Below are 20,070 nucleotides of genomic sequence, written 5' to 3' on the forward strand. Positions count from 1 at the left end.
CCCGCCCCCTTCTCTTGCCCTCACTTAGAAGCAGATTCTCCTGGAGCCTCTCTACTCCACAACGTGGGCGAGGACAAAGAGGGTTCTGTTTTTGGCGGGGAGAGGAGGATCGCCTGCAGGGTGTCCTGTTAACAACCTGACAGGGCTAAAATTTGCAAGGGTGGGGAGGATGCGGGCACGTGTGCACGTGTGTTTGTGCAGACGCGTGTGCGTGATCGATTGTTGTGGCCGCGCTTTACTCGCTGGTGAAAAGTTGTCCCCGGTGTCAGATGCAGGCGCGGGTAGGACTTGAGTACCTGCCGTAGCTGCTTGGTTAGAGGGGATATAGGGGCTCTATGGTGGGTCGCCAAGCACTAAACATGCCCTTGTGAACACGCTTTTGAATACGGAGGAGAAACAGGAGTAGCATCTGTTCTACATTACCCCAGTTCCAACTTCAAATAGAGCAGACGGGGTATTGGGGTGAGCCCTGGTTCAAATCGTTGCTCTGCCACAAAAGCAGCACAGGAAAACAGCCCTGGAACCATTTTGACTCTCAAACTTACCAAATGTTTTCTCTGCAAGGTTGAAGGAAATGGGAAAGTCTCCCCATTGTCTCTTCATTCACAAATCCTGTCCTAAGGGTATGTCTGTGCATGAATAGGGTGAGCCTGTGACCTGGCTCATGAACTAAGTATTTATCATTACAAAAGACTGGTCAGGCTCCCCAGGGTATCCAATCAAGTGAGCATTAACAGATAATCTGCCAGACAGGAGAAACATAAACGCACTCAGATTTGTTTTAGACCACCCTTTCTGTGATGTAGGTATGATGTATCTGAGGTGGTGGTTTTGGACTCCAGGGTGGGCGATTTAAAATGTCTACGTAAGGGCAGGCACACCTGGGTTCTAGGTCCTCCTCCTTTCCTGCTTCTGAGGGGGCACCCTGCCACAATAAAGATCAGGCTTACGAGCTGCTTTGCTTCTCAATATTCTCTGGTTGGCCTCTGTTATTTTCTCCGACCGTTGGAGAACCTACAAAGAACCTACAGAAACCAAAAGGGCTCTTGAGTTCCCCATAAGGGAATAAGGGCAGATTTGCATTTATTACATGCCTATCTGGCTGGGTTTCCCCAGCCACTCTGGGCGGCTCCCAACAGAATATTAAAAACACGACAGAACATCAAACATTAAAAACTTCCCTAAACAGGACTACCTTCAGATGTCTTCTCAAAGTCCGATACTGTAGTTACTTATTTCTTTGACATCTGAAGAGAGGGTGTCCCACAGGGTGGGTGCCACTATTGAGAAGGCCCTCTGCCTGGTTCCCTGTAACTTCACTTCTTGCAGTGAGGGAAACGCCAGAAGGCCCTCGGTGCAGGACCTCAGTGTCTGGGCTGAACGATTGGGGTGGAGACACTCCTTCAGGTATACTGGGTCAAGGCCATTTAGGGCTTTAAAGGTCAGCACCAACACTTTAAACTGTGCTCAGAAACGTACTGGGAGCCAATGTAGGTCTTTCAGGACCGGTATTATATGGGCGCAGTGGCCACTCCCAGTCACCAGTCTAGTTGTAGTTTCTGGGTCATCTTCAAAGGTAGCCCCACGTAGAGCACATTGTAGTAGTCCAAGCAAGAGATAACCAGAGCATGCACTGCTCTTGCGAGACAGTCTGCGGGCAGGTAGGGTCTCAGCCTGCGTACCAGATGGAGCTGGTAGACATCCGCTCTGGTCATAGAATTGACCTGCACCTCCACGGACAGCTGTGAGTCCAGAATGACTCCCAGGCTGCGTACTTGGTCCTTTTGGGGCACAGTTACTCCATTCAGGACCAGGGAGTCCTCCACACCAGCGCACCCCATCCCCCCCAAACAGTACTTCTGTCTTGTCAGGATTCAACCTCAAGCCAGTCATGTTCTCTAAACATGGCCTACCTCTCAGGGCGGTTGTGAAGACAAAAGCAGAGGGCGCAGGGCATGTACAGAAAGATTGTAGTGTTCTTTTTTTAAAAAAAAAGTAGTTGAAAGGAGATGTACATGTTTATAGGTCTGCTAACTACTGACCTACCCGAATGTGAAGTGCTTTGATTATGGTGATAAATAAAAGTCATGCTTTTGTAGAAATACACAGGACAAATCTAAAATATTCATCTAAAACAAGTTTAATAAAAATTGTCAGGGGGGGAAAACCCAAATCCCTCTTTAATGCCCTGTATTACAGATCAGCTCACAGAGTCCAGACTTGTGTGGTGAAAGAATTGCTTTCTTGGAAGACAATATATTTCAATGCAATTCTAGAGGCAGGTTTAGAAAGGAATGCAGAAAATCATTAACACTACAAAAGAAGCGAACTACAAGCAGCATTTTGATGTCCTTGGCAGAGCGAGCAGAAATATTGCAAGAATAATAGATGGAAATGGGCATAAAAATACCATTTTCCATACCCATTATTCCCCATTTCACAATATTATTAGCTGTCTGGGGTGGGGGAGGGAAACAGTTTAGCAACTGTCCTGTTAGTGGTTCAGTGTAATGTGTGAATGTGCCTAATGCAAAGGGATTTTTGTAAATAAAAGTGAAATGATTTATAAGAATGTTTGTGGATATAACTGAACATTCAGACAGCTGCAGATTCTCTATCCCTGAACCACACAGGTCAGTTCACACATTATCCACTTGGTATCCAGAAAGGCTTTTAACACAGGAGGTACATTATTACAATTTGTAATCAGTGCCAGTCCTACTTGACACAAACCTATTGAAACTGATGGACAGTCCTAACGTAAAGGTAAAGGGACCCCTGACCATTAGGTCCAGTCGTGACCGACTCTGGGGTTGCGGCGCTCATCTCGCTTTATTGGCGAAGGGAGCCGGCGTACAGCTTCAGGGTCATGTGGCCAGCATGACTAAGCCGCTTCTGGCGAACCAGAGCAGCGCACGGAAATGCCGTTTATCTTTCCGCCAGAGCGGTACCTATTTATCTACTTGCACTTGACATGCTTTCAAACTGCTAGGTTGGCAGGAGCAGGGACCAAGCAATGGGAGCTCACCCCGTTGCGGGGATTCGAACCGCCAACCTTCTGATCAGCAAGTCCTAGGCTCTGTGGTTTAACCCACAGCACCACCCACGTACCTTCCTAACTTAGTTGTCTTAATTTCACTGGGTCTACTCTGAGCAGGAGTCGCATTGGCAATAACCTTATATGCAAAGATCAGACATGCTTGTGCAGTATAGTGCCGCATTTACATAGGGTGTGCATGTGCTGGAGTCAATCACACAGCCAGATGCTCAAACAATCATATGGTCCTCTCATGGGCAACTTAAGTACTAGCAGTCTAGGAGCACCTTAACCATCTCTTCCACCCCTGGTGTAAACTAAGCCATTGTTTCCCCTGTGCGTGTATCCTGTGTCTAGCAAGAAATGATGCACAACGGGAAGTTCCCCCGCCATAGGTTTCCTCCCTGCCTGGGTTCTTTAATGTGCAATAAGGTATGTCACAGAATATTCATAAGGTTTGTCTCCCGCATGACTTCGCCGGTCTGTAATGCAGCGTGAGAAGGCTGTGTGTTTATACCATTTCCCTCAGGCACAGATTCACTTGGGTTCGAGATGGCCAGATTCTGAACCAAAGTTTCCCCCTCAGCCTGAGCAAACGGCCTCAGTCCTGCGTGAGTCCTTCCATGCCTGACAAGGTGCGACCTCCGATTGAAGCTTTTCCCACAGTCTGGACAGCAGTACGGCTTTTCTCCCGTATGGATTCTCTTGTGCCTAACAAAGTGCGACTTCCAGTTAAAGCACTTCCCGCACTCAGAACACTTAAACACCTTCTCTTCTCTCCGGTTGCCCGCGTCCATTGTAAGGAGCGAGGGACCCTTGTGGCTTTCTTCGTTGCCACTCCGACATTTATATGCTTGACCTCCCGCAACGATCCCCTCATGGACATTTGTGCTGGTTAGATAAAACGGGCCATCGTGGCTGCAGTTCATGTCATTGTCAGCGCACCTGTATGTTTGTTCCTGCGCATGGATTCCTTCTTGTGGATTGACGCTAGTAATGAGAAGGGAGCAGTGACTGTAGCTGGTCTCCGTGTTTGGCCATTCGTACAGCTGGCCTCCTATATGCGCTTCTCCGTGCGAATTCATGCCTGCGACAAGGAGGGAGCCACAACTGTAGTCCTTCTCACCCTCTAAGCATTTATAGGGTTGGTTCCCCACATAGAACTGCTCGGGCGGATTCACGTTTGCCACAAGGAGGGAACCGTTTTCGTAGCTCGCTCCGCTGTCTGGCCATTTGTAAGGTTGGCCTCCGACGTGGGTCGCCCCATGGGTGTTCAGATGTGACCTCCGGTTGAAGCACTTCCCACAGATGGCGCATTTATATGGCTTCTCTCCCGTGTGGATTCTCTCGTGTCGGAGGAGCTCAGAGGTCTGGCTGAAACTTTTCCCGCAGTCGGCGCAGGAGTAGGGTTTCTCTCCCGTGTGGATCCTCTCGTGCCTCATCAGCTTTGACGACTGGTTGAAGCTTTTCCCGCAGCTGAAGCACGTAAACGACTTCTCTCCTCTGTGGGCGGTCTCGTGCCGAAGGAGGTTGGAGCGGATGCTAAAAATTCTCCCACACTCTGCGCATTCGTAAAGTTCTTTTTCCAGATGGGTTCTCTGGTGTCTATTCAGTTTCGACTTCTCGATGAAGCTCTTCCCACACTTTGCACACTTGTATGGTCTCTCCCCTGTGTGGGTTCTCTTATGTGTGACAAGGTGCGACTTCCAGTTAAAGCTCTCCCCGCAAACGGGACACAGGAAAGGCGTCTCTCCCGTGTGGAGTCTCTTATGTGCTAGAAGGGATGAGCTCTGCGTGAAGCTTTTCCCACAGTCTGTACAGGAATAGGGCTTTTCTCCTGTATGGATATTCTCATGTCTAATCAGAGTGGAGGCGTGACTGAAGCTTTTCCCACAGTCCGAACATTTATATGGTCTCTCTCCTGTATGGGTAATCCCGTGTCTAATAAGGTCCGATCGGAAGCTAAAACTTTTCCCACAGTCGACACACTGATACGGTTTCTCTCCGGAATGGGTCCTCTGGTGCCTGTTACGATTGGACCGTTCGGTGAAGCTTTTCCCACAGTGCACACATTTATATGGCTTCTCGCCTGTGTGGATTCTTTTATGTGCCAGAAGGTTCGAGGCCTGAGCGAAGGTCTTCCCACACTCATTGCACGTCCTTGGGCCCTGAGATCTGCGTTTTCGCTTTCGTGCTGGGCCTTTGCGAAGATCCTGGGGGCCACCCCCACCAGGAATGGCACTAGCCGTTCTCCTTGGTAGGTGGTGGACCAGCTGCCTCTCAGCCCTGCAATGATTTAGCACAGTCTCTCTTCTCTCAAGGCACTGGGAAACTGCTTCTCCTGCTACTCCCGGTGATGGCCCCGTTGGTTTGTCTTGCTCAGAACTTTGCATCTGCATATCCTCTTTGTTCACATCTGCCTGCCCATCACCTGTTAGAAGAAACAGATAATCATGACCTGATGCTTATTCAGAAATGAGTCAGGAGATTTGGGGAGAAATAACTGAATGGTTTATAACTAGTGGTATGTCTCCAAAAGTAAACAAATGTATTTCAGTTATTTGCGAAAACTTAAATCAAAACTATTTGCCTGGTCCAACCTGTCTATCCTATTATTAAAGGTAAAGGGACCTCTGACCATTAGGTCCAGTCGTGACCAACTCTGGGGTTGCGGTGCTCATCTCGCTTTATTGGCTGAGGGAGCCGGCGTACAGCTTCCGGGTCATGTGGGCAGCATGACTAACCAGAGCAGCACACGGAAATGCAGTTTACCTTCCCGCCGGAGCCGTACCTATTTATCTACTTGCACTTTGACGTGCTTTTGAACTGCTAGGTTGGCAGGAGCAGGGACCGAGCAACGGGAGCTCACCCCATTGTGGGGATTCAAACCACCAACCTTCTGATCAGCAAGTCCTAGGCTCTGTGGTTTAACCTACAGCACCACCCGTGTCCCTCATCCTATTATTATGGGCTGACAAAAACACACCATTTGTATTATACCCTCTCGAGATCCGGTTCTTCTTTTTCTAAAAATTGTACTTTGCTTAAAGTTAGCAAAATGTTTTGCAAATGTTTTGTAATTGCTTTTTGTAGTAGGAAGCCAATAAAATCAAATTAAACGAAGGCGACAGCAGAAATGAGTCGGGAGGATACAGCTGTGGCTTTCGAAAGCTCATGTCGCAATAAGGCTGCAATCACACACGCACCATACTTCGCTGGGAATAAGCCTCAGTGAACTCAATGGGAGTTACAGCCAAGTAAATACGCACAGAATGGCACAGATCAATTTCTGAGTCACCCAGGCAACTCCTAGTGGGGCTGTTCAGCACCTTCTGTTCATAAACTGTCCTGGCTTGCTTCCCAAAGAGTGCTGGCTGCTACCGCAAGGCACATTTCATGCGCTGGGTTTTAAATAAGAGGCATTAAATGCCCCATGGATACTTCTGTGATAACACAGGTGCCTTGGACCACATTATAGCTGAGCACTGACCAAGTACCTCACTAGTTTGATACTCTCTTATGAGAGAACAAGGCTGGAACATCATTATGAAAATATAAAATAAATCTAGAAAGGTGACATTTGACACCTGTGTTCCTATGATTACAGAAGGCAAGATGTATCTAGGGGATGGGGAACCCTGGGCCTTCGGAGATCAAATGTGGCCCTCCAAGCCTTTCTATCTGGCCCTCAGGACCCTCCCCAGCAACTTCCCCTCCCTTCACACACTCATCAAGCATTTTGTGTCCTTAAACTCTGATAATGCCTCTTGCCTGCCTGGCTAGAAGACAAGGGTGGGGTGTGGGCAAAATTGACATGTATTGCTGTGTCCGCCTTTGCCTCTGGCCCCGCCCACCCCTGAGATGTCCCCAGCCCCACCTCAAACAATAAGCATTCTCACTGGGTTGTTTTGGGGTCCCCTCCTCAGTTTACCTACCCCCAATGCCTTTTTCTCTGCAAGTCCTGGGGGTCCCCTGAGCCTGCCGATAGCTCCTTCTTGTGTGCAGGCAGTGCCATTTTGGCTGCCCTAAGGATCAACACACCCCACTGAATGTTGCAAACAGAAGTAATTATACATCTAAGACTACCCAGATATCTACTGAGAAAGAATGAAGGGCTCTTTACCCAGAAAGGCCAAATTTCGATCGTTCTCCGGCATGATGCTGTTGTGCAGGATTCTTTGATCTGGATCCAGCAGAGGCCCTTCATCGCTGGGAGAATGCACCGCAACCTCTTTGAAATTCACTGGCATCTGAAAGACAACATTGCTGTCCGGTCAGGCTTTGTGCAATGCCTGATTTTCAACCAGCTTTGCTTGCAGGGCTAAAATGCGGTCTAGCTCACACCAAGCACACTTACACTGCGTCAGAAACTCAGATATATAAAGGTAAAGGGACCCCTGACCATTAGGTCCAGCCGTGACCGACTCTGGGGTTGCGGCGCTCATCTTGCCAAGGGAGCTGGCGTACAGCTTCCGGGTCATGTGGCCAGCATGACTAAGCTGCTTCTGGCGAACCAGAGCAATGCACGGAGACGCCGTTTACCTTCCCGCTGGAGCGGTACCTATTTATCTACTTGCACTTTGACGTGCTTTCGAACTACTAGGTTGGCAGGAGCAGGGACTGAGCAACGGGAACTCACCCCGTCGCGGGGATTCGAACCACCAACCTTCTGATCAGCAAGTCCTAGGCTCTGTGTTTTAACCCACACATATAGAAGCTGGGCGCCAAATGGCTCCTTAAACCAAGGTTGCGGTCGCCAAAATGGAATGTCCACTTGCTATTTTGGGGCAAGATGGCGCGAAAGTCTTTTTTTCCAAATGATGGACGGATTGTGATTGATTCCCAGTTAAACATCTGGCTAGTTCAGATGACAGCCTTGACCTAGGGCTCTACAAGCTTTGAGAACTTAAAGAAGAAAAGCCATTTGATCCAGGGACAGTCCACATATATATTGGCCTATTCTGACCTCTTTTTCTTAATGGCGACTGCTCTTGCTCAGGCTGCACAGAAAAAGCCGCTTGGTTCCAGAAATCCATTCTGCTTTTGCAGATAAAATATAACTGATAGAATTCTACAGGGTGGGGGGGTGTAGTGTGTGAAAACAGCCCAGATCTAAGGTAGACTGAATTGTTTCACCATTTATTGATCCCTGTGCCACCACTTTATTTCTCGCTGCCACCCCCCAGGCCCTACCTGGGACAATACTGAGTCCACTCAGGGTTAAATTGAAACATAAACTTTTGTTTATTTATTGCAGTTTAACAAGTGTGTGGTTTCATAAACAGTATCAGTCAATTACATTCATGGGGTGCCTATCTGGACCTATAACTTTCACTACCTGCTCTCACTCACTAAACCACCTCTCAGATATTTACTTGTCTTCCTAGCTCCTAACTGTTCCTGACTCAGCTTATTTCACTACACTAACTCAATCTACCCACAATTTAGGGAAGTTTTTAATATTTATTTTGTACTGTTTTTAACACTCGATTGGAAGCCGCCCAGAGTGGCTGGGGAAACTCAGCCAGATGGGCGGGGTATAAATAATGAATTATTATTATTATTATTATTGTTATTATTATTATCCCCAGATGGGGGAGATATGAGGCGCCATCCTGATGCCCAGGCATCTTCACCTGGTTACGAGTGGTGAAAAGCCTGGTGCAAAATGCGCCCGGCCCCTGGCTAATTTCAAACACTGCTTACAGTAGCTAAGCAGTGCAGAAAGCAAGCAGCCATGCCATTGGGCTAACACATTCATAGGAACCTAACGAAAACAGTTTGAGATCACATCTGATCTCTATGTATCTTTCTTTGGGAAATCTGCTATGGCTGGAGGCAAATGAGATTATCAAAGTAAAAAGCAACAATTTGGCAGTGTGGAGCGCATCTGTTCAAGGTTCTAGCCAAGCTGCCAATCTCTTTCCCAGGACGCTCCATTCCATTCCCAACAACAACAGTCAGCATTCTATGGAACACGCTAAGTCCTCATTGAGGTGTTTGTGGGACGGCCTTAATTTCATTTCATTTTAATAACTTATATAACACTTAATGCAACAGAAGCCCCAAGCAATTTACAGTGGTACCTTGGGTTATGAACCTAATTTGTGCTGGAGGTCCGTTCTTAACCTGAAACTGTTCTTAACCTGAGGTACCACTTTAGCTAATGGGGCCACCCGCTGCCACCACGCGATTTCTGTTCTCATCCTGAAGCAAAGTTCTTAAGCCGAGGTACTACTTCTGGGTTAGCGGAGTCTGTAACCTGAAGCGTATGTAACCTGAAGCGTCTGCAACCCGAGGTACCACTGTACACAAATGAGCACAAGCAAAGAAATCAATACCCAGTATCAAAATACAATAAAAATCTAGCAAAACATTAAAACAGAAACACTGACATTATATCTGTGGGCTGCTAACAATGTTTTGAAGGAAAGACATAGTGATCCACGACCCTATACGATCACTGGCAGCAAAAGCAATATGCAGATGGGTGGACAAAATGTATTCTCTCGAGGCAGCTTCCTGTGTTCCTTTCACGGCATCATTTATGGGCATTAATCTGAGAACTACAAACTCCAGGAGTGATTCTCCCTCCCTTTATTTAAGTAGCAAACTCTTTCCATGAAATACTGGGCAGAAAAAAATGACTCATTTCTTAGATTCCAGCAAGTCCCTTTCTCCAAGTTCCCACCTCGTAAAATTTCTTTTGTGCTTCTGAAAACCTTGGGTGTTCACCCAAGTTGGCTGAAAACCTCCCCCTTGAGTGTAGATGCTGCTGTTTTGGCTACATAAGGACCCACATTTGGAGAATGTGTTTGCCATGGGTTGTATGAGACTTAGCGCTATGTTAGCCTGTCATCACAAGGGTTTCTGCTCGTGCAACAGGACTCCCCTCCTCTCCTTATATCTGTTATGGGGGTTTACCCCCTAACCCTCCAGAGTAAATCTGGGGAGGGGGAAGACTGGGGGGGGGAGGAGTCCCCTTGTACAAGCAGAAATCCTTTTGCTGTGGGGCATGTTAGCTGGACACCACCTTATTTGCTTATAAGATAATGGTTAAAATTGCAGGCATAGTGCAATCCATCACTCTCTTTATTTCCATCAATGACCAGTATTGGCATGGTGCAACTCAAATCCCCAGGATCAGATAAAACCCAACTAAGGAAAACAACAGCCACAGAGCTAAATACAAGCTGCAATCACCATGGGCTATAAGAGTTCATTTATTGAAATAAGCCCAATCAATGGTGAGGGATGATGAGCATTAGAGTCCAAAAACATGCCAACGGCTATAGCTTTCCCACCCCTGACTTAGCATCAAAAATATATAAATCTGTATTTTGATTGTGCCTTTAGTCTATAATACCCTTCAGCATTTTATGCATAGTATTCTTTTAGCTGAATTTGGTTCGTGAGCTTATGTTATGGGATGCTTATATCACCTCAGTTAATGAAATACATTTTTTAATTACTGCATGAATTGCCTTTTGCATAAATCTTAGGCAATTTACAAGCATATAATTAAGCCTAAAATAGGTTTGTAAAAAAGACAAATAAACACCCAAGGCAGAGACCATATATATCTATATCTATATCTATATCTATATCTATATCTAGCTGCGAAAGCTTGTCGAGACAAAAATGTCTCCGATTGTTTCCAGAAACTACAAATAGTTGGCACCTGTCATCTCCAGACAGGGGTGTTCCCCAAAAACAGAAGCAGCAGCCACAGCGGGAACCCTGCTCCCAGTTGCTTCTGCTATTTTCAGAACTTCTCTCCCGTAGAATTTAGTGACCCCATGTAAGGCGTAAGGCGGTCTCTCCATTAGTAAACAAAAACAACAAACAGCTCGCATCCCACTTCGAGATCATCTCTCCCATTTCAAAAGCCACCCCACCCCCGCATGCAGGTCCAAACATTCCCAGGAAGGACCGCCCAGCTATCCATCCATCCGCAGCCCTCTTCCGCCGTGACCCACAAAGACTGTGCACACCCACCGTCCGTTTAAAGCGCGTGCCACCCACCAAACAAACAAACAAAAGAAGCCTGGAAATTGTAGTTGGCCGAGATGCTGGGAACTGTAGCTCTGTGAGGAACACCTCTCGGGATTCTTGGGGGGGGTCTATGTGCTTTAAATGGGTTCGCAGCCAAAGAAAGGCAGCGAGGCAGCATCACCCTGAACGCGCCCCGCTGGCTGGGTTGCACGTGGTCTCTTTGGAGACCCTGCGCAGCGCCGGAAAGAGCGCACCGTCTCCGGCGCAATGGAGTCGCTGGGAATACGAAGGCCGAGGCCCCCGCTCTCCCATTTCCCTGCCCACCTACCCAAGTCCCTTCTCGCTGCCTTGCTCCATGCTGGCAACCTCTGTTCCCACGGCAAAACAAAACAAACTCCTCCTCTTCCTTCGCCTTTCTTTCTTTCTCACCCGCATCTAAAGTACTGATCCAGCCCAGATCCACTCACTGCGTCCTGGAGGGCGCGCGCCAGTTTGGATGCAAAATAAGTTCGGGAATCGAGGGGTTTCTTTCCCCACCCGGGGATCTGTTGTCTCTTTGCTCTGGCTCCGTCCCTATAGGAAGCTCAACCCCGCCGGATTGAGCAGAAGGGATTCCGGAGGGCAAACTCCTCCCCTCTCCTCGGTCCCAAGTTAGGAGCTGGGGACCATCTGGTCATCCAACAGCCACGGAGCGTGATTTGTGGCGGCCCCAAAGACTTCTCCCCCCAACAACCCACCGCCTTCTCAACCGACCAGCGCAACCCTCGTCTGCATCTAGGGCGGCAGCCTAACAGGAGCGGATGGTGTTGCGGGTGAGAAATCGGAAGCTGATGCGCAAAACTGCAGCAGACCCTCACCCAAGTTCAGAATGAGAAAGGAGGCATTGCCTTATCAACGGGACCAGGAAATGTTTGAAAGGCTGGAGGCCAAGTCTGTCAGCAGCTGGTAAAGGTAAAGGACCCCTGACAGTTAAGTCCAGCTGCAGACAACTCGGGTTGTGGCGCTCATCTCACTTTACTGGCCAAGGGAGCCGGCGTTTGTCCGCAGACAGTTTTTCCGGGTCATGTGGCCAGCATGACTAAGCCGCTTCTGGCGAAACAGAGCAGCGCACGGAAACGCCGTTTACCTTCCCTCCGGAGCGGTACCTATTGATCTACTTGCACTTTGACGTGCTTTTGAACTGCTAGGTGGGCAGGAGCAGGGACCGAGCAACGGGAGCTCACTCTGTTGCAGGGATTCGAACCGCCAGCCTTCTGATCGGCAAGCCCAAGAGGCTCAGTGCTACTAGAAGAAGCCAAATGGAGCCTCCAGGGCTGGTGGCAGTATATCTCCGAATTACCAGATTGTAGGAGCAAAGAATAGGGGACGGTTGCACCATTGCACAGGCAGAGTCCCAGTCCTGCGTTCTGTTCCACAGGGGTCAGCCAGATACATATAGGAAACACAAACATGACCTGTACATTCCCTTGTGTGAAAAGATCCAGAAGCATTACCATAGCTCGTTTTATTATTATTATTATTAATTATATTTATTTATCACTTTCCACAAGATGGCTCAAAGCGACTCACAGATCTACAGAATACAGAACAACTTGATCATTGATTAAAAAAACTTTTTACACAGGAAAAATGCAATGGAAAAATAAATCCTAAAAGTGCTCATCCAACAACTATAATAAGGACGGGGGTTGGGCTAAGATGACTCTTGAGGTCCCTTCCAAGTCTACAATTCTATGATTCTGTTAAATCCTACCTCACCTCACTAAAAGATGAACACCACGCTTTCTAGTTTACAGTAAGCCATAGTTTGTGAAGCAGGCTATGGTGTGGTGCAATCAAATGCATACAAACTTAGAGTTAAATAGTTAACAGTTACTTGGGATATATTGCAAGGACTTAGCTTTTTGCCCAGGCTTTTCCTGACCCAGAAGATTGGACCTTGTTTTATGTGCTTGAAACCCCCAAGCCTGATCCCTGAAACGTAACATAAATTGCAGGCTTACTATACTTAAAATATCAAGCAGTATATATGTGTTAATGTGTGTACAGGACTGGAGCCTGCCACTTTTAAAAAGCTGTTTTTCCTCCAATATATGGTAATGACCCAATGGTTTGTACACATCCGAGAACCTTCCACTGAGACTTTTCATGATTTATTGAAGTCCTGGAGTCTGGGCTGCTCTCACCATAAAGCAAAATGAAGCATCGTTTGGGGGAGGAGATTCAAAGGAAACTTAATCTCTGTGCCTCATTTTTTACAAATCAGCTGGAAGATCGGGAGCCTGCCTTATACAAAGTCATGTTCCTTTTTTTATCCACCTAGCTAGGCCTGGGCGATGGGGCCCTTCCATCTCTACAATCCTATGATTCAGTCTTTCCCCTGTCCTTCCTGGGTGAATAATAATAATAATAATTTTTTATTTATATCCCGCCCTCCCCGGCCAGAGCCGGGCTCAGGGAGGCTAACACCAGTAAAATTACAAAAAAACCCACAAAAACCCAATTTAAAATACAGGTTAAAATATAATTTAAAATGCAGCCTCATTTTAAAAGTAGCCCATAGATCAAAACCATAAGGGGAGGGAAACATAAGGGTCAGGCTGAGTCCAAACCAAAGGCCAGGCGGAACAGCTCTGTCTTGCGGGCCCTGCGGAAAGATGTCAAGTCCCACAGGGCCCTAGTCTCTTGTGACTATATGGGCGTGGCTATAACTTGGGCGTTCCACCAAGTCGGGGCCAGTGCTGAAAAGGCCCTGGCCCTAGTTGAGACCAATCTAACCACCTTGCGACTTGGGACCGCCAAGGTGTAGAATCGTAGATGTCACATGTAGCACAGGGAGATGCTCTGCACTTCACCACAGAGCCATGGCCTTTAACAGTGCAAAAAACCCCTATAGACTCCACCGCTTCTACGATTTATTAAACATATATATACCACCCTTCCTCCCTGATGAGCCCGGGGTGGCAAACAAACGATAAAACAATAGAAACATATTTAAAGCAATTCCATCATACAGATGCAAACTGGGGAAGATCTCAGCTTAAAAGGTCTGATTGTCCTGACAAGAGAGAACTGGGCACTCGTTCGTACTTTGGGGCTTCCTTCAGGCACCACAACTTTCATATTTATTTATTTTTTGCCGCGTTGCACACCTAGAGAGGCGGGGACTGCGGGCTCCGCCAATCAGAACGAAGGGGTAAATTACAAACGAACTTTGCAAATTCCTACAACAATCCTGCCGCACTGGGGGGGGGGGGGGTTGGAGAGAGAGAGAGAGAGAGAGAGAGAGGGAGGGAGGCCTGATGGGAAATGCAGTCCAATGCCCCTTTAGGGACCAAAGGACCTACCCAAAGAAGAACTACATTGTGCGGGAGCATAAGGAAGGAATAGTTTTAAAAATCGAGGTGTCAGAGATTGCACCCCTTGGGTGCAATTGGAGAGGCCTCGTTTCCTCTGTCCCCCAAATCTAGCTGGGGAAACGGGGGCGGGGGGCGGAGATGCCAGACAAGAAAAAGAAAAGCTGATATTGAAATGGGATGAACTTCAAGCCTAGCCGCTCCCCCCACCCCTAATCTGGCTCCTAAGATACATTTTGCCCTGGTCCTTTCCAAATTTCACTATGGGGAGGGTTTTATTGCTGCCGTCCAGAACGGAGCTTGTTCAGTTGATGCGCCCCCGAGTTTCCCTGGGAGCTGGGTGCAAAATGGGTTTTTGCTTGGGGAGTCTGTACCTTACATCGCGGTGTTTGCGGCGCTATTCCGGGCAGCTCAAACCAAACGGGCCCCCTTTTGGAGAGGTCACAGAGACGACGAAGAAGACAGGCCAGATAGAGTGAATAAACTGCAAATCAGGGGGGGAAACAGAGAGGAGAGAAATTTTCCTGGCTCTTATTATGATACAGGGACGTGCCCCCACGCTCCTGGCACGAGCATGCGCGCTCGCAGCCGCCGAAGAGCCTCTTGTGCCCTTACTTTGCCCACACTTGCCTTTTGTGATGTTGCGTTCGGGGGTGTGGGGGGGGGGAGGTGGCCGCATTTGTGCATCGCCAAAGAGGAAATTCAGCAACACACACACCCCCCAACTGGGAGGAAAGAGAAGGACAAAAGAGGGCACAGATTTGCAAATACTAATTTGCATGGGTAAATGGAAATTTGGAAATCATTGCTGTAATTTGGATAGGGCAGTCACAGTGGGGGAGATTTGTGGCTTGTGCGCCTCCTGCTGCTCAGGGGAATTTCATCTTCTTCTTCTTCTTCTTCATCATCATCATCATCATCGCCACCCGTCTGACTGGGTTGCCCCAGCAACTTGCTTAAAAAGGCAGAGACCCAGCGATGGAAAACCACTGAACTACTATCTCACGTTAAGAAGACTTCTGACGGCAGCCCTGTTTAGGGAAGTGTTTAATGACTGATGTCTTAATGTATTTTTAATCTTTTTGTTGGAAGCCGCCCAGAGTGGGCAGGGTATAAATTAATAATAATAATAATAATAATAATAATAATAATAATAATAATAATTACTACTACTACTACTACTACTAGATAGCTGGCCTTGGTGAAGATTTGATGTTTTCATCCCCAAAAAGTTTTTGATTTGAGTTTCTACTGAAATGAGACTGCATTTTAATGTTGTACTGTACTTTAATCTTGTTTTTAAGTTGTATTTTAATCAATTGTTTTATACTTGGTGTTAGCCGCCCTGAGCCCGGTCTTGGCTGGGGAGGGCGGGGTATAAATAAAATTTATTATTATTTATTATTATTACTACTACTGAAATTCCAGATCTCACTGCGCTACAGTTCCCACCATTGCTGATCATAAGCTATGCTTGTTGGGGTCCTTTCCGACTCTACAATGGACTATTCCGAGCCTTGCTTGCATGATGCAAGACCAGCCCAACCCAGTAACATCTGCCAACCTTGTTCCTTCCAGATATTTTGTACTACAGTTCCCACCCACCCCCTCTCAGCCTCAGAAGCTATAATGGCATGACCAGTTTGGATACTGTGCTCCTTAAAGTGGGTGATGTGGGGAGGGCACCACTTCCCGCTTCAGCTCTGGCATCAAAATGTCTCAATCAGTCGCTGCAAGAGACGTGGTTGTCCTATATTGGGATTTGTCACAAGAATGTGCTAAAATAAACACATTATTCTCTATATGGCCATACCACCGCTAAGGGTTGTGTCTTGTGGATTAGGAGATGCTCCCTCGATACAACCTGCAGTTGGGAATCCAAATTTTATTTGCATTTATGGAATCAGAGTTGGCTCCCAAACTTTTTGGAACACCTCCCCCCCCCCCCGCTTCTATAAACTTGTTCCCACTGGTCCCCACTCCACTCCAACCGTATAAAAAGCGTTGTTAAGAAGAGAGGTTTGCACGACCCACTAAGGAAGACAAAGCACAGTAAAATGCACAGCAGCAACAATTAATTGCCCATTTATTCCAAATCCAAATTCAAGTATTTAGTTTAATAAACTCAACAAAACTGATGGGACTTGATTCAGCGATACCGCCTGCTTTGGGAACCCCTGCTTCAAACAATAGCATAATGCTCAAATTAGTATCTATTCTGTTTCACACGCAAGTGTGTAAACTGGTTACTTCGTCATGGCCAGGGAGAGGTCCTGTTATGTTGAGATTCAGTTGCCGGGGATGATCAGAGCTTCGCAAAGTCAAAGCTCATCAAATAGACTTGCGATCTACCACAGCGGATGAGAGGCTCACACCACTTACCCATTGAGTATGGCATTGTCTAAAACCTCAACCCCTCAGCCACGACACTGCCGCTTGGAGGTTTCCAAACAGAGGTTGGATGGCCACCTGTCAACAATGCTGTAGCCGAGATCCCTGCATTGCTATTCTATGATTTGCACAAGCCAAAGTTTGAAAAATACACATTATGAGCAGTGGCAGCGCTCTGGGCCACGCAGAACCACCACAGATTTCACTAATGTTTTTGTTTCGTTTCATTTCTTATCCTTTGGTAAGCATTCTTTATTTCAGAATATCCACCATGCCTGGGTTTAAAGATAATAAAGAAAAAAGGTCTCCGGCTGACCTCATACAGCCAATGCCCTGATTTTATTATTACAGCAATTATACAGTATCCCAAGCACTAAGTGCTTGTTAATGTTGCCTCAGAGTAAAGCTGTGTTCCGCTGGTTTTTACCTGGTGCAAGTGGAAATTGAAACATACTTTGAAGCTAACTGAAGGGAGACCATTCTTATAGTTGGTAAACCCAAACAGTCTGGATAACCTTGGAAAAACAAGGTTACAAGCACTTGCCTTTTGCTACCCTATTACTATCTATTTCAGTTACCGGTATATACCACCTTTATAGCAGCGTATCTCTATTTCCTCACATCCAGAAACGCAAGGGCTTTTACTCTTGCTAGAAGCTCGGCCTTGCCCTCACCGGCTCTGGAAGGCTCCTATAGAAGGGTCCTATATGCACAGAAACTTTGCACCTGCCCATTATGGGAAATAGGAAGCCTTGAACATATATTTTTTAGATGTCCTTTTTATTTTGAGATTCGTAGAGACACCATTGACCCTTTGCTGAAGAGTCTAAACTTAATTCTCTCCTCTTAGGCAAAGATCATAAGACGACCTGGCTGGTAGCCAGATTCTGCACCCAGATTTGTAGGCACAGATCATCCTCTAGAATAAAATAGCTTACTAGGGAAATGCTGAAGTTGCCCTTCGGGGCGCCTCAGGGTCAATTTTTTATGGTAGCCCAAATCTCAGTTGTACGGGTGTATGTATATATCTCAATTTTAACTCACGAGCTATTACTGCAATCTGCTCCGATTGTATATTTTATCTTTATGAACTCTGTTTTTATTGTGTTATTGTGTTATGTTATGTGAGCTGGGCTTTGAACGTAATAAATTATCTACCTCTACCACTTTTATCTTCCTCCTCCCCATTTCACCCTCACAACAACCTTGTGAGGTAGGTTAAGCTAAGAGACAGTGACTGGACCGTGGTCACTGTTGAGGTCAATTTCGTCCGGGGGGTCCGGCACACTTCCTTTGCGCTCTGGTCTTCCCCCCTGGGACCTTTGACTCAGCAGAGCTTGTAAAACACAGCGGAACAGAAGCTTGAACGTTCTTCGTGCGAAGGCAATAACTCAGGCTGAAACGCAGCAGTCTCCTTATCTTAAAGTCTTTATTCCTTAGCAAAACACAACAGCTATAAATCTCCTGGCGACAGTTCGCCCATGTTGCTCCTTTCTCAACGGAGCTAACACGCACACTGAAAGAACACAGTAAACCACACCCTTCAGTGTTCTAAGCCCGCCCTCAGAATGTGAGGCGTCATCACTCAGAACTCTTAACCCTGTAAGTTCTGAGCCTCTCCTAACACCCCCTCTCGAATCACGTTCTGAGAGGACTTCTGAGTGTTCAACACCTTCCCCATTGCCTTCCGCCCCTTCCTGGCATCGTTGTTAGGCACCTGTTGAACCTCACAAACCTCAGGTTCGCACTGTGCGAAACCAACCCACGCATTTGTGACCTGAAACCTCTCAGGTGGAATTCCCTTTGTAGCCCGCGAAGACCGCCTGGGCACAAACTGGGGTGCTCCTTTTGACCCACTGGGGCCAGCATGTGCGTCTTCCTCATCAGAAGACTCCCCCTCTGACTTGACACGTCTGTGAGCTCTCTCCATTATGCGCACAGGAGATGAGGGCTCACTCTTGGACACTCCCTTAACAACCTGTGGAGACGCCCTACTCTGTCCAGGGACCTGGTCTCCACCAGCAGGTTCAGGCTCTGGCTCTCCTTCCTCCTCAGAGTCAGACAGACAATCTGAGTGAACGTCAGAGCGCGCTTTGCGCCTTGCCCAACCATCCTGCTCAAAGAACTCAGCCTGTTTACTGACCAGAAGCTTGGTCTGATCACCTTCTGGGTATGCGAATCTCCACCCTTTTGTCGCAGGCTCATATCCACAGAAGATCATTTCCTGGTACCTTGGGCCACCCTCCTGCTGCAGAAACTTTGGTACAGGCACCATGGCTCTGCTACCAAAAGTGCGAAAGAAATGCACAAGCGGCTTCTGCCGATGAAGCAGGAAATACGGGGTGTCACCTACCACTGAATTGTAGCACCTGTTCATCGTGAAATTGGCTGTCTTTACCGCCTCCCCCCAGAAACTTTGAGGCAAACCAGAGTCATCCAGTAGAATCTCGGATGCTCGAACCAGAGCTTTACTCCTAAGCTCTGCCACGCCATTCTCCTGAGGAGAAGTCACCTTGTGACGTATCCCCCTCTGGCGAAAGAAACCCTTTAGAGCAGACCCAGTGACCTCTGAACCACGGTCAAATTGGAAACCTTGCACCTTGGTGGAGAACCTCAGTTCCACCTCTGCAACCCAATCTTTGATCAGTTGCGCTGCTTCCTCCTGCGTTCGTAGCGCAAAAGCCCAGGAGTTCCTAGTAAAATCATCGATCAACACCATCAGCCACTTGGCCTTGCCCAGACTTGGCTGTGGCATACCTAAAAGGTCTGCATGCACAAGCTCAAAAGGCTTTGTGGTTACCCTCTCCACTCTGGGATAACTGCATCCCTTGCTCTTGGCTTTTCTACAAGCCCTGCAATTTAGGGTTGCACCACATTCTCTTACCTTGCACCCTTTGGTGCATTCTGATAACATCTGAACGTCCTCACAGGACCCATGTGACATTCTCTTGTGCCACACGCAAGCACATGAAACATGAGTGTTCCCCACTCCCTTTTCCTCCAGTGGAGTTTCCAGAACAAAGAGGTTGTTCTGATTTTTTTCAACACGTGCCAGTTGCTTCCCCCCTCTGGAAATTGTACAGACATTGTTTTCAAAACTCACTGAATATCCCTCCTGTAAAAGGCACGGTACAGATAGCAGGCAATGTTTTATCTCAGGGAGAACATAAACCTTCAATTCAGCCTGTAAGAAAGAGACAAACATGTTAGAAACATGGGTTACACGTCCCTGTGAACCTGTAGCAAATTTAACTGTTTTCTCAGTTGAAACAGCCTTGCAGTTCCACATTT

General features: G+C 47.3%; 2 protein-coding genes across 7 annotated transcripts in view; both read right to left on the bottom strand.

Annotated features, from left to right (window-relative positions):
- LOC128409029 (zinc finger protein OZF-like) overlaps window positions 1–20,070 on the bottom strand; it is a 120,505-nt gene that overhangs the window by 65,667 nt on the left and 34,768 nt on the right. The gene's annotated exons all lie outside the window — the stretch shown is intronic.
- Window positions 3,179–14,934, bottom strand: LOC128409001 (zinc finger protein 436-like). Of its 6 annotated transcripts, none has more exons than XM_053379141.1 (3): window positions 14,768–14,934; window positions 7,161–7,287; window positions 3,179–5,468 (listed from the first exon to the last, which is right to left on the bottom strand). In XM_053379141.1, exons 2-3 carry the CDS (start codon window positions 7,285–7,287, stop codon window positions 3,475–3,477), a joined length of 2,121 nt encoding a protein of 706 aa, XP_053235116.1. In that variant the 5' UTR covers window positions 14,768–14,934; the 3' UTR covers window positions 3,179–3,474. The 6 variants fall into 6 exon arrangements, with proteins under 6 accessions (XP_053235116.1, XP_053235113.1, XP_053235115.1 ...); XM_053379138.1 differs by having other exon boundaries at window positions 14,763–14,934; XM_053379140.1 differs by lacking the exon at window positions 14,768–14,934 and adding an exon at window positions 11,570–11,761.

Source organism: Podarcis raffonei, chromosome 2 (assembly GCF_027172205.1).
Source record: "Podarcis raffonei isolate rPodRaf1 chromosome 2, rPodRaf1.pri, whole genome shotgun sequence".
In the NCBI taxonomy this organism is placed as follows: domain Eukaryota; kingdom Metazoa; phylum Chordata; class Lepidosauria; order Squamata; family Lacertidae; genus Podarcis; species Podarcis raffonei.

Bases quoted from the DNA above. Each gene is read 5' to 3' on its own strand.
- LOC128409001 (XM_053379136.1), bottom strand. The intron at 5,469-7,160 runs GTAAAGAGCCCT...TTCTTCTAACAG, and splicing joins TCGAAATTTGGCCTTTCTGG to GTGATGGGCAGGCAGATGTG.